This window comes from Tripterygium wilfordii, chromosome 13 (genome assembly GCF_013401445.1).
Source record: "Tripterygium wilfordii isolate XIE 37 chromosome 13, ASM1340144v1, whole genome shotgun sequence".
NCBI lineage: Eukaryota > Viridiplantae > Streptophyta > Magnoliopsida > Celastrales > Celastraceae > Tripterygium > Tripterygium wilfordii.
In genome coordinates, this window is record NC_052244.1 from 1,804,633 (window position 1) to 1,816,409 (window position 11,777).

Consider the following 11,777-nt stretch of genomic DNA (forward strand, 5'->3'; position numbering starts at 1 on the left):
CAAATTGATGTGGAACATTTTAAATCTTACAAAACATAGCTAGGACCCCCAAGAATAAAAAGTAACTAAATATGACATTAGATAGAAGGTGACGCACGTTGCCAGTTTATGTACAGAAAGAATACGGCACTTGCAAATGCTTAGAGGGGGATTAATTGGAGCCGTTTATATTATTGCCTGTCTAAAATTGAATAATACGTCAAAAAAAGGTAAAATAATTGGAGTATTGAGTCTCTCTCGACATATGTTTAGTCAAATTGGGGGTTATGTATCATAGAGAAGTCTCTTTCTTTGTATATATAGACAGTCTATATCCAAAATTATTCCTTTCCTTTTGTCCTCTTTGTTCACATTAATGATATAACCACCAAAGAACGAAACTTCCCCAACCATTAGAAATGTTTCTTCTCTTCACGGCTTGGGATTACGTGAATTCTTCATTTTCCTAGCAACTGTACATGTTTTTCCTATATATATGTATGTATATATATATGTATATATCATAGACAAGAAAGAGCCGATTGAAGAAATGGAATCCATGGGAGTGGGATTCATGGCAGTCTTTGCTGTTTCAGGAAGCGTAGTTCTTATTGCTCGCAAATTCCATAAGCGCCTCGTCTCTGATTTCATGAAGAAGATTGAATTCGAATTGAGTGGTATGTATGTATGTACGCCCGCCTAAACCACTGTTTTCTTCTTGATAGCGATTAATCTCTTCAATTTGAATAGGGTCAACGAGATGCAATCGAAAGAAGAAGGTCAAATTCGCGGAGGATGTGATGGAGCCATCGTCGAATAACAAGGAGTACAGAATGAGATCATACCTGATGAGGCCGGTGAGAGGTGGTGATGATGAGATTGAGGAGGCATTGGTCATGGAGGAGGAAGTTGTAAGAAAGGACGGTGGAAATGTCAATGTGAAGGTCCACCACACAAAGCCTATTAATTGGCAAATTTTGTATAAAGGGAAATATAAAGCCCTTAAAAGTTACAACATTTGATGTTTGTAGGTAGAGGAGAATGTGGTGATTGTTTGCTTCCATTTTATTTATTTTTTTGGGTATTAAGCATATCCAAGGCTAGTAGCAAAATCAAGTAATCGAAACAGAAATTTGATTATTGCTATGCCATTAACACTTATATCATGTCTATTTTTTCTATTCTTTTTTGGCTTTTCTCCTTGCTTGTTTTTAGTTTGTCGTCTTCAAGCCGTCCCATCTGATGTCTTGTTGTTGTTCCTTGCTTATGTTTGAATATATATTATGTTTAGCAAAAAAAAAGAATATTTCAATCAAACTCACTTTCAAGGTCTAACTATCATTTTGCATCTCCACTTTCTCTCCTCTGGGATCATATTTAACATTTAAGAAAGGGAATCATCATTTTCTATTACACTGTTTTGTACTGTGTTGGAGGGCTCATGTTTTGGTTTGGGGGAACAATATGGCAACAATACCATTTTGTTCTCCATTTACATCTTCCGTTGGAGATGCTCTTTGCGTGCAAGTTTTGGTGATTGTACATTACTACATAAATAAAGGAATACACAGCCGTTTTTGAATAACATTGCTTGTATGACCATATATGGTGGAAGTGTCCGAATGACCAAATTTTGGAATATGGTCTCAAACCTATGGTTGGTTGGTTGGTTGGTTTGGGTTGATGTGGGCCTCCCTTGCTCCCAATTGGAAGCTTCACAATGCTATTCACTTCAGGGCCCAATTTGTTATGTAGTTCTGACCCAAGTCTAGTTGAGGTCCATTTGGGCCTTGTATCTATTGCGGTGAATTCGGGCCTGAGTTTGGGGTTCCTTAAGGGCCCAAACAATATGTTCTTGTGGCCCAATTTTACCATTAAAAAAATATCTGTTCAATTTTACCAATCAACAGCAATGTGGGTCCCCCCCTCCCCCGTTTCAAAACAGCATTGTGGTCCCCGGGTAAAAGCGTCACCTGAGTCAGATTCCACAGTTTAAAACTAGGACCTATGCCCGAAAACAAATACACGTGCCATGTTTCAGGGGGCCCATTAATCTCTATCTACTCCAGTCAAAGTTGTGAAAATCATTCACTTATCATTCCACGACACGTAGACACACAGTGAATACGCGTCGCATCAGGATCGTACAGGATTTCAGACACTCAAACTCTTAAAGTAATTAAGAGCGCGTGTGGACTACTTGGCCTTCTTGGTGGCTGAAAATTACACCACATCCACATATTTGTGTGCCGGCCTACTACCGTCTTTAAACAGTGTACAAGGTTTTCCTTCCTTGTCAACGTCCTCTCGTTCCCATATAATTTCTGTAAGAATGTTTTGTTACCGATAATTATACTCAGAACGACAACTGCACTACCATGTGGACCTCACCAGCCCAATATTTCTTATATTTGGCCATAAAAACATTGGTCTCTCATCAATCATCTCTCTTGTTTTTGGATCTCGGAACTCTATAATTCGTTTAAATTTTTCTTGTATACAATTTGAATCAAATAGTTTGGAATGTGGTCACATCACATCATTTTTTTATTTTTTATTTTTTTAATTTATCTTTTTTTTTTCAATTATTAAACGTGAATTGTAAACTCTAAAGAATTACGGAGTCTCGAATCTCTTGTTTTGTTGTTAATATGATGATGTTTGTAAGACAAAACCAATGTAACAACCAGACCAGAGCCTAGTGAACCTGCATTTACCTTGCTTCGAAGAAATTTTTAATTAGCAAGAAAAAAACAATGTAGTGAAAACACTATTTTCATGATTAATATGATATATATGTTTGTTGATGTCCCTACAAAATAATACTATTATATATAAAGCTTTTGGTATCGGGGTGGCTGGTTATGTCATCCGAGTCGTTGCCTAGTTCTTAATTAACAATTATTAATCCTTCGGACTCAAAAGAGAGTATGAAAAGGAGAATTGTGAGTGCACGTCTTTAATTAATCATCAACTAGTGGAAGTTGAATTTGATATCAAATTGACTACAAACTTGTCATAAATCAAAATGATTCAAAAATTGAGGTTCTCTCTCCATATGTGTACCAACTGCCAATCATGAAATAATTTCCCCAAATCCAATTTCCAATCAAGATGGATTTTGCAAATCATTTTCGTATTCACTTTGAATTTGGAAGATCCAGTACAGCAAGATGACACAAGCCTCTTGCTTGTCTCCCTTAAAAATATAAATAATCACTATTTGTGCTAGTACCAAAAATCTCTCTCAAATAAGCCGCTCATGCTGATACATGTCACTTCACAGATTGAATGAGGGGAGATCATGTCAGAAAGCATCTCGAACAACCCAGATGTCACCTCGGCCTGTACTTCTCGGTATGACCTAACAAGCATAACCTCAAAACCTCAAGTGATCAAAACATCTCAAGATATCAAGAGCAGTCTTCACTGATCAAGAAGGAGATCCACAAGAGATTTTTAAGAAATTCATCCCCATAAATTCCACCCGCAATCAACATTGAAAATTCATATACAAGGGGATCTCCATCCAGATAAATATATCTCACTTTTTCACTATTCAAAACTAGCTAAAGAGAGCTTTAAAGTTTAAACATCGAGCAATCTCACTAGTCTTATTGTTTACCGATTTAATTTCAGCATTGAAAAATCCCTCTTGAGGTGAACTGCGGGGATCCCCAAGCTCACATTTTTTTATCTATGCATAGAAAGAACAACAACTTCATGATTCATGGAAAGAACAATCAAGAAGTCGATACGATTTTGCACTGCATCAACTTTTTATTATTGTTCAAAATAATTTTGTTTTGTTATTATATTTAATCCAATAATCTCGCTAAACTCTTATCCATATATTCCTCTACCTGATATTGCACCCCCCATCTTTTAATAGGACCCTAAATAAAGCATCCACCCCGTTAACACTCAACACAATCCCCACACGCACACACCATAAAAACAAGCCAAAACCACATCTCCCACATTTGCAAAAACTCAGACTGAGAACCACCAATTTCACCTCCGTAGCTCCTCTCTCAGGCTGCTTCACCACTACCGCACCATCACCATCCACGGCGTCCTAGCCGAACATTTTCCTTTGCTCGCGTTTATGAGACATCGAAACTGTCAGGTGATTTTTGCCCTCAAAACTGTCAGGTGATTTTATCTTTTTGGTAATTCCTGTTAATTCAGAGACATCGAGGTTCGTCAGATCTTTAGAACCGGAGAATCGATTCTTTGACTAGCTAAACGACGACGTACTGAAGGAAACAGACACGCACATTTCCTTCAATGTCGACTGGGCCGCAAATTATTCTACGACCGTCCTACACGAACAGGCGGTCCCCGCTGCTGCCCAGCCACTCGTCGTCGTCGTCGTCGTCCTGCAGCAGCAGCGCGCGAATTGCTGAGGTAGCGGGAGGAACGACGGCGGAGTGTGCCGCGATTTGTTGTTGCTGTACTTGTGGTCTTGTGAATCTGCTTTTGTTGCCTATTTACAAGGTTCCAGCGGGGCTGTGCCGACGAGCGTTTAGGAGGAAGCGTCTGCAGCGGATGATGAAGAAGAAAGACCTGCTTCCGTCGCGGCACAGCCAATGCGGCTGCGATGACACGGAGTTGCAAATTCACCCGTTCTGTGAAGAAGAGGAGCGGTTTCACAAAACGACGTCGAAAGAGGAGGAGAAGGCGGTGGAGGAACTGGAGAAAGAAATGTGGGCCAGGTTTTACGGTGCTGGATTCTGGAGAAGTCCATCACAAAGAGACCCCCCTGTTTACAACCAATCACCGTTAAAACCCATGTAATACTCTTCTGTTTTATCTGGTAAAATATTGCCCGTTGTAACCAAATTACCGCCACCTTTGGTTATTCAGTCTATTAAGACTAAAAATTCCCATGCCTAATTATAATCCAATCGAGTGGTTTATAAGTAAAAATCAGTTTTTTTATATTGTATACTCGTTTTCATGCGGGCATACAGCTCATAGCGGACAATATATTTAATGTGTTTGGATTGTGAATTTAAAATAGTATCAGAGCAAAATCTCGATTCAGTTAGATTGGTCTCTATTTGTTCACTTGTTGAGTCTGACATAGCTCATTGTTGTAAATCCACACCCCATACACACTAACAATATTGTCCACTTTGGGTCGAGTTCCCATTGATACATCGGGCTCGCACGACTTTGTTTCTCTTTAGGCCCAAACAAGTGGGCTAGACCCAATTCACTCAAGCCTAGAAATAGGCTTTGTTAGTGGTTAAGGGTGGGTTTGGTCTTTATAAATAAAGAATTGTCCCAACATCTTACCGACGTGGGACTTAACACTCATCCCACAAGTGCAAGTGAGCGTCAAGACTAAAAAAATTTATTTCGGTCTAACATAATTCAATCGAGTGATTTATAAACAAAGCTCAACTCTTCTAATATTGTAAACACATTTCAATAGTGATGGCTTATGAATAACAAATTCGTGCAAGTGTATGCATTAGAAGACCTAATATCTTCAAGGTATTTGGGCATGATCATGTGTTGAAATGGTAATTCTGTTTAGTTTCCTTTTCTATTTCATGTTGGCCTTTCAAGTTTCAGCACGAGTCATTTCCCTTGATTTAAGGTCCTTTTGTGAGTTGTGAGGTGTTGCTGAGTCACAAGCAAAGGAGAGATGATTTTTTGGGGCCTTCTATATCAGTGTCACTATCCAAACTGCCCAGGTTGTTTCTCCTCTGAACTCTGTACATAAGATTATTGGGCCGTGTAAAATGTCATTTTCGCTCCCCATTGGGCTTGGGGGACCATTCTACCTCTTTTGTTGGTCGCAGATTTATTTATTTTTTCTATTTTATCTAAAGTTATTATCGTGTATTCGTGTCCAATAATAAAGTCAGTAACTTAGGCTTCAAGCTCACGGCCGGCCCAATAGGCCAGAAACTATGGCCTTTTGTAGATCCAATAAAAAGGGGCTTGGGCTGAGGTTTTGTCAGTGATTTAGGCTTCAAGCTCACGGCCCGGCCCATATACAGTAAAATACGAAGTCTTTTGTGGATCCATAAACAGCGGCTTGAGGCTTGGGCTGAGGTTCCGTTAATAATTTAGGCTTAAGCTCATGACCAGGCCCAAATGACCCGATTATTTTCCTTGCATGGTTTGGACTATAAATTATTTTCCATAAACATGAAGATTTTAATACATTCAATTTATTATCAAGTGCCTTCACAATATTTGAATTATTAATTTAATTTAATAGTTTAGACTATGAAAAGCATAACATATCGCACATCCATGGCATCAGATTTGTGAATTCAATTTCGATTACACTTGATCAACATGTCTATAAAACCACATTTGGTTGCGGATTTTAGAAAAAAACACATAAAACATAAATTCATTGGAAAACAGTTTGAAAACGGAAAAAAAGTTCCGTAAAATAAAAAACAAGGAAAATGGAAACCAAATGAAACTTATGTTGTAAATCCACACCCCCATACGCATCAACAATATTGTTCGCTTTGCGTTGTTCAGTTCCCATGAACACATCGGACTTGCACGACTTTGTTTTTCAAAGGGCCCAAGTAAGTGGACTAAACCCAACTCACTCAAGGAAAAAGACTTTGTTGTAGGTAAGGGGTGGATTTAGCCATTATAAAGGGCATTGTCACCACATCTTTTAACGATGTGGGACTTTACATCCTAACTTATCGAATAAACAATAACGAATAATAGAAAATAATCACAATATAAAAAAATGTAAGTCATCAAATAATAATACAAAATTGGCTTGTACATGAACCCCCACACATGCACCATACTCTCTAGAAATGAAATTGTACCTATAAGTACAAGAAAAACAGTTGAAAAGAAAATCAAACCACATTTGCTTTATCATAATCTAGATCACCATTCAGTCGGTACAATCACAGTCATCGTCTTTCTATTCCAGAGGAGGAATATTCAGATTCAGATCGAAATTTCTTTCCCTTCCAGTCTGACACATTGTTGGGGAAGAAGAAGAAGCATTAATATCTTCTGGTGGCAAGAGGTTTAGGTCAATGTCTAGACCTCTCCTCCTACCACCCTTTGAATCTTCCTCCATGCCCATTAAACCAGCTTTCAGATGTTCCGAGCACTTAACCATGGAGGACTGTTCATCAGTTCTCCTTCTCTTCTTCGTTGGAGGGGAAGAACCAGAACCAGAACCTTCCCTCACTCTTACTCTAAAGTTGGTGCTTTTGGTACTGGGTGCAGTGCTGGAGGGAGAAGGTAAATTCTTCACTCCATCAATGGTGGCAGTGACAGATGATGGGGAAGTTTTGTGGGTTTGATTGAGGGAATCGTTTTGCTTTGGCATCGTCAAGTAAAAAAAATTTTCAATTTTATTACCTGAAGCTTTTGGAAACTATGAGAAAGTGAGAGTGAAAAGAGTAAAAACTCAAAAAATGTTATGGAATTTTAATGTGCATTGTCCATATATTTATATTTTACCTTAAGCAATATTCTCTATGTAGAGATCGTTGACTTTGTGTCAGCATATCTAATTTTTCATTAAGTAAATAAATTTTTTTATGGACATTCATTTAATTGGATGTTATCTATAATTCTATATATGCCAATTTTGAAATGGATAGGTGAGATGTTGATACCTTTTATTGTGCAAACAAATTATCTACCTAAACTAAAAATAAATATATTGTCTAAATCATAGGTAAATCATGATTTTTATGGACATGTTAATTAATCTCTAACAATTCATATGTAGATTGTAGATAATGTTCTCACTGATTTGGCGGCCCGGGTTTTAATTGGGCATTTTACTCTTTTTAGAATTCGAAAGCTCTACGTATCCATAACAAATTCAGCCATAATCAGCATGTAATTAGATAGCAATAATGAAAGTTGATGTAACTAATAACAAAATTCAATGTAATTAGATAACATAATACTGTTATGGTCTGTTATGGAAGAAATTGTTAGAGATATATAGTGTTTTCGTTTAGAATTATGATGCACCAATTGGAGATGTTGCAGTTATTACAAATACGACAAGATTGTGGATTTCAATCAGAGCTCAGTACTCTCTCTCGGCCACGGCCGATTTTGGATTTTTTTTGACTCACAAAATTGGGCTGAATTGGGCCGAGCCTTAAAAGCAGCCTGTAACCTATATTTAGGCCCAAATATTAAACCAAGCTTGGGCCAGGAACTGTTCGGGCCCATAAATTTCATGCCCATGCCTGTCCCGTCAAAGACTACAGTTCGCAGGTTGGACCGTTTATTAGACCTGAGCCAGACGGGTTTGGAAACTTTTCGGAGCTCGTGGCCCCGTAGTATTACTATTGCCTAATGGGGATTGACTGGGTTGAGCCCAAAGTTAGGCCCAAAAGTATATATTAGTAAGAATTATTCAGGCCCAGTTTCCTAGCCACATTTGACTTTCTATAAGAAATCGAAACTGGGCCTGAATAGTTCTTACTTTAAATTTAATTCCACTCCCAGCCCATTGCAGAATATTCATACATAATCTATATCTATATCTATATCTATACTTATATATAAAGCAGAGGCTCTAAACAAGTGTTGTATTATTTTGACAAGTGGATTGTTAAAACTCTCAATTTATGCCTACGTGTACACTCCATTCTCTCTTTATCCTTATGTGGTGGACTCTCACGATTTCTCCAATAAAACTTTACCTAAGGCAATTACCGTTTCGTGTTCCACCGACTATCCCCTGCTGTTCCCATTCGTTCTCTTTCCTTTCCCCCTATTTTGAGCTGCCGTCACGTTTGTGTTTGCCGATTTGCGCTACACGACGACTGTGAAGGTTTGTTTTACTGCCGAGCGTGTTGTTCATTTTCGTTTATCTACTCAGCTCTCAGCTAAGGTTCGTCTCTTCATTTCTTATTTGTTGTCTCAGTCTCTTCCAGTGATTTTCGAGTCGTGGTTGCGTGGAATTTGTTCTGTTTTTGTTTCTCATTGTCGAACTTCCAATTTCCCTTTGTCTTCGTCTATATGTTTGATTCCTGTCCTGCTGAGCTTCTCTTGGTTTGTATTGATTTTTAATGGTTATGTAAGCCTCTTATTTATCTTTGTTTCCTGTTCTTTTTGCCTTGCCTTAATTTTTTTCCCCGTTGATTCACTCCTCTTTGTTTGTTGTGTGCGGGTTCATTTGTTCCATGTAACAAATCAGGCTGCTCTTACAGTTATGTGTGCTTCAATCTGTGGTTCACCGGGCTGTTACACTCATGTTCTGTAGGTATAGATTTGGTGCTGCAATTTATTTATAATTTCCTTTTATTTTGTTGTGTGGGTTGAGTTGTTGGGCTTCTGTTGTGTATTGTTTATCATCTTTTATATGCCTCTTTCTTCTCCGTGTTCGCTGATCACTACTCACTCCATCCATCCAAATATTGAAATATTACTCCCTGTGGTCTATCTTCTTCTACGTGTTAACTTTTGACTATTCATATATTTGAATCATCTTGCTCTCGCTGCTGAGTATTTAATTTAGTTTGGGGTTTAATTTTGGTTTATATATAAAGCAGAGGCTCTAAACAAGTGTTGTATTATTTTGACAAGTGGATTGTTAAAACTCTCAATTTATGCCTACGTGTACACTCCATTCTCTCTTTATCCTTATGTGGTGGACTCTCACGATTTCTCCAATAAAACTTGACCTAAGGCAATTAAAAAAAACAAAACGTAAACGATTTCTCCAATAAAACTTTACCTAAGGCAATTACCGTTTCGTGTTCCACCGACTATCCCCTGCTGTTCCCATTCGTTCTCTTTCCTTTCCCCCTATTTTGAGCTGCCGTCACGTTTGTGTTTGCCGATTTGCGCTACACGACGACTGTGAAGGTTTGTTTTACTGCCGAGCGTGTTGTTCATTTTCGTTTATCTACTCAGCTCTCAGCTAAGGTTCGTCTCTTCATTTCTTATTTGTTGTCTCAGTCTCTTCCAGTGATTTTCGAGTCGTGGTTGCGTGGAATTTGTTCTGTTTTTGTTTCTCATTGTCGAACTTCCAATTTCCCTTTGTCTTCGTCTATATGTTTGATTCCTGTCCTGCTGAGCTTCTCTTGGTTTGTATTGATTTTTAATGGTTATGTAAGCCTCTTATTTATCTTTGTTTCCTGTTCTTTTTGCCTTGCCTTAATTTTTTTCCCCGTTGATTCACTCCTCTTTGTTTGTTGTGTGCGGGTTCATTTGTTCCATGTAACAAATCAGGCTGCTCTTACAGTTATGTGTGCTTCAATCTGTGGTTCACCGGGCTGTTACACTCATGTTCTGTAGGTATAGATTTGGTGCTGCAATTTATTTATAATTTCCTTTTATTTTGTTGTGTGGGTTGAGTTGTTGGGCTTCTGTTGTGTATTGTTTATCATCTTTTATATGCCTCTTTCTTCTCCGTGTTCGCTGATCACTACTCACTCCATCCATCCAAATATTGAAATATTACTCCCTGTGGTCTATCTTCTTCTACGTGTTAACTTTTGACTATTCATATATTTGAATCATCTTGCTCTCGCTGCTGAGTATTTAATTTAGTTTGGGGTTTAATTTTGGTTAAGCTAGCTAGCTTTTGTTAAGCTTAGCAAATGGAGAAAATTTCAGAGCTATCTAAAGCCTTTACTTAAAGGGATGGTGCCAAATGCTACTGTTGGTGCTTTTGTGTTTCAGAATTGAATCATTCTAGGGTATTTGGCCCCTACTTTTGTCAGAGTTTGTATACGGATTTGGTTTAAAGTTAATGTTCAATAATCTGTGCATTTGAATATAGTTTATGGCTGCTGGGATTGGATGAAAATATTGAGAGATGCTTGAAAAATAAGAATATGATGTCTTTCTTTAAATTCTGGTTTATGAAGTGTGGTGAAGTGGTTTGTTGAATGCATTTAAAGTCCTAAAACTCACTTTCATGGGAATTGGGATGTAGAGTTGCAAGTCTTCTCTGAGAGTGGCAGGAAGCTCAAGTCAAAGGTACTGCAATGGAGAGTTGCAGCAGAATTTGAGCACTATATGAGGTACTATAAAGTATAAATTAATAAAAAGATAACATAAAACCAATTATAGGGGAGAGTAGATTAGATTAGGAAGCAAATAGAGATGAATTTTTCTTTCTTCAAAAATTTTAGCATGACATATTTTCATATCATAATTGTCACTTGAAACTTACCTTTGCTTTCATAAACGTAGGGTACAGATTGCAGCTCGCGTAACAGATGCTACTAAAGTTGAATTTTTAGGCGCAGGTATGACTAATGTCAGAAGGACATGCATCATTCCCCTTACCTACTCTTCTTAATCATAATGTACTCGCACAATATGATTAAGAAGAGCCCCATTTGTTCTCACTGAGTAGTTAATTCACCAATTTGTGTAACATTGGCAGTATATACACAACCCTATTTGTTCTCTTCCTCTTCTTCGTCTTTCGTCTACTTCTATTTAGGGTCATAATACAGCTGTTTTATTTCTCCAGATTCCATGCTCTCACAACTGGATTAATGTGATTCTTTACATACTACTCTCTAGGCAGGAGTTCTAGGATGCAATCAAGGGGAAAACAGAGATAATCGTGGATGGAGTTGGGAACGGAGTTATGGACAGGGCCGATGGCTCTGGTATGGACTTGAGAAGCAATGCAAGGAGTAAATAGTTTATTATTTTCAAAAAATTCAATAATATTGTTGCTTTTGGAGGCTCGAATTTCAGACTTTGGACTAGCAAAACTGTGAGAACAAGAAGAATCTCACATCACAACCATTGTTGCTGGGAAATTTGGTTATTTGGTTCCAAGGTAATCC

At 38.0% G+C, this 11,777-nt stretch overlaps 2 protein-coding genes and 1 long non-coding RNA gene across 8 annotated transcripts; all 3 read left to right on the top strand.

Moving 5' to 3' along the window:
• The first annotated feature begins 337 nt into the window (after positions 1-337).
• LOC120013818 lies at positions 338-1,160 on the top strand. The gene is made up of 2 exons (XM_038865761.1): positions 338-656; positions 730-1,160. The coding sequence occupies exons 1-2, from the start codon at positions 476-478 to the stop codon at positions 999-1,001; spliced, it is 453 nt and encodes a 150-aa protein (XP_038721689.1). The 5' UTR covers positions 338-475; the 3' UTR covers positions 1,002-1,160.
• Positions 1,161-3,812: 2,652 nt separating this feature from the next.
• LOC120013636 lies at positions 3,813-5,876 on the top strand. Its single transcript, XM_038865517.1, has 2 exons — positions 3,813-4,738; positions 5,605-5,876. The coding sequence occupies exons 1-2, from the start codon at positions 4,270-4,272 to the stop codon at positions 5,607-5,609; spliced, it is 474 nt and encodes a 157-aa protein (XP_038721445.1). The 5' UTR covers positions 3,813-4,269; the 3' UTR covers positions 5,610-5,876.
• A 3,789-nt stretch (positions 5,877-9,665) lies between these two features.
• LOC120013575 lies at positions 9,666-11,767 on the top strand. Of its 6 annotated transcripts, none has more exons than XR_005471460.1 (5): positions 9,666-10,077; positions 10,198-10,263; positions 10,907-10,994; positions 11,167-11,222; positions 11,453-11,767. It is a non-coding gene; the product is annotated as an uncharacterized LOC120013575 (long non-coding RNA). The 6 variants fall into 6 exon arrangements; XR_005471461.1 differs by having other exon boundaries at positions 9,666-10,052; XR_005471462.1 differs by having other exon boundaries at positions 9,666-9,831; positions 9,925-10,263.
• The last annotated feature ends 10 nt before the right edge of the window (positions 11,768-11,777 follow it).

What these genes read in the sequence shown, in the direction of transcription:
- LOC120013818 (XM_038865761.1), top strand. Translation starts at nt 476, where the DNA reads ATGTATGTATATATATATGTATATATCATAGACAAGAAAGAGCCGATT. An exon ending in GATTGAATTCGAATTGAGTG is followed by an intron (nt 657 to 729) that starts GTATGTATGTAT and finishes CAATTTGAATAG; the next exon opens with GGTCAACGAGATGCAATCGA.
- LOC120013636 (XM_038865517.1), top strand. Translation starts at nt 4,270, where the DNA reads ATGTCGACTGGGCCGCAAATTATTCTACGACCGTCCTACACGAACAGG.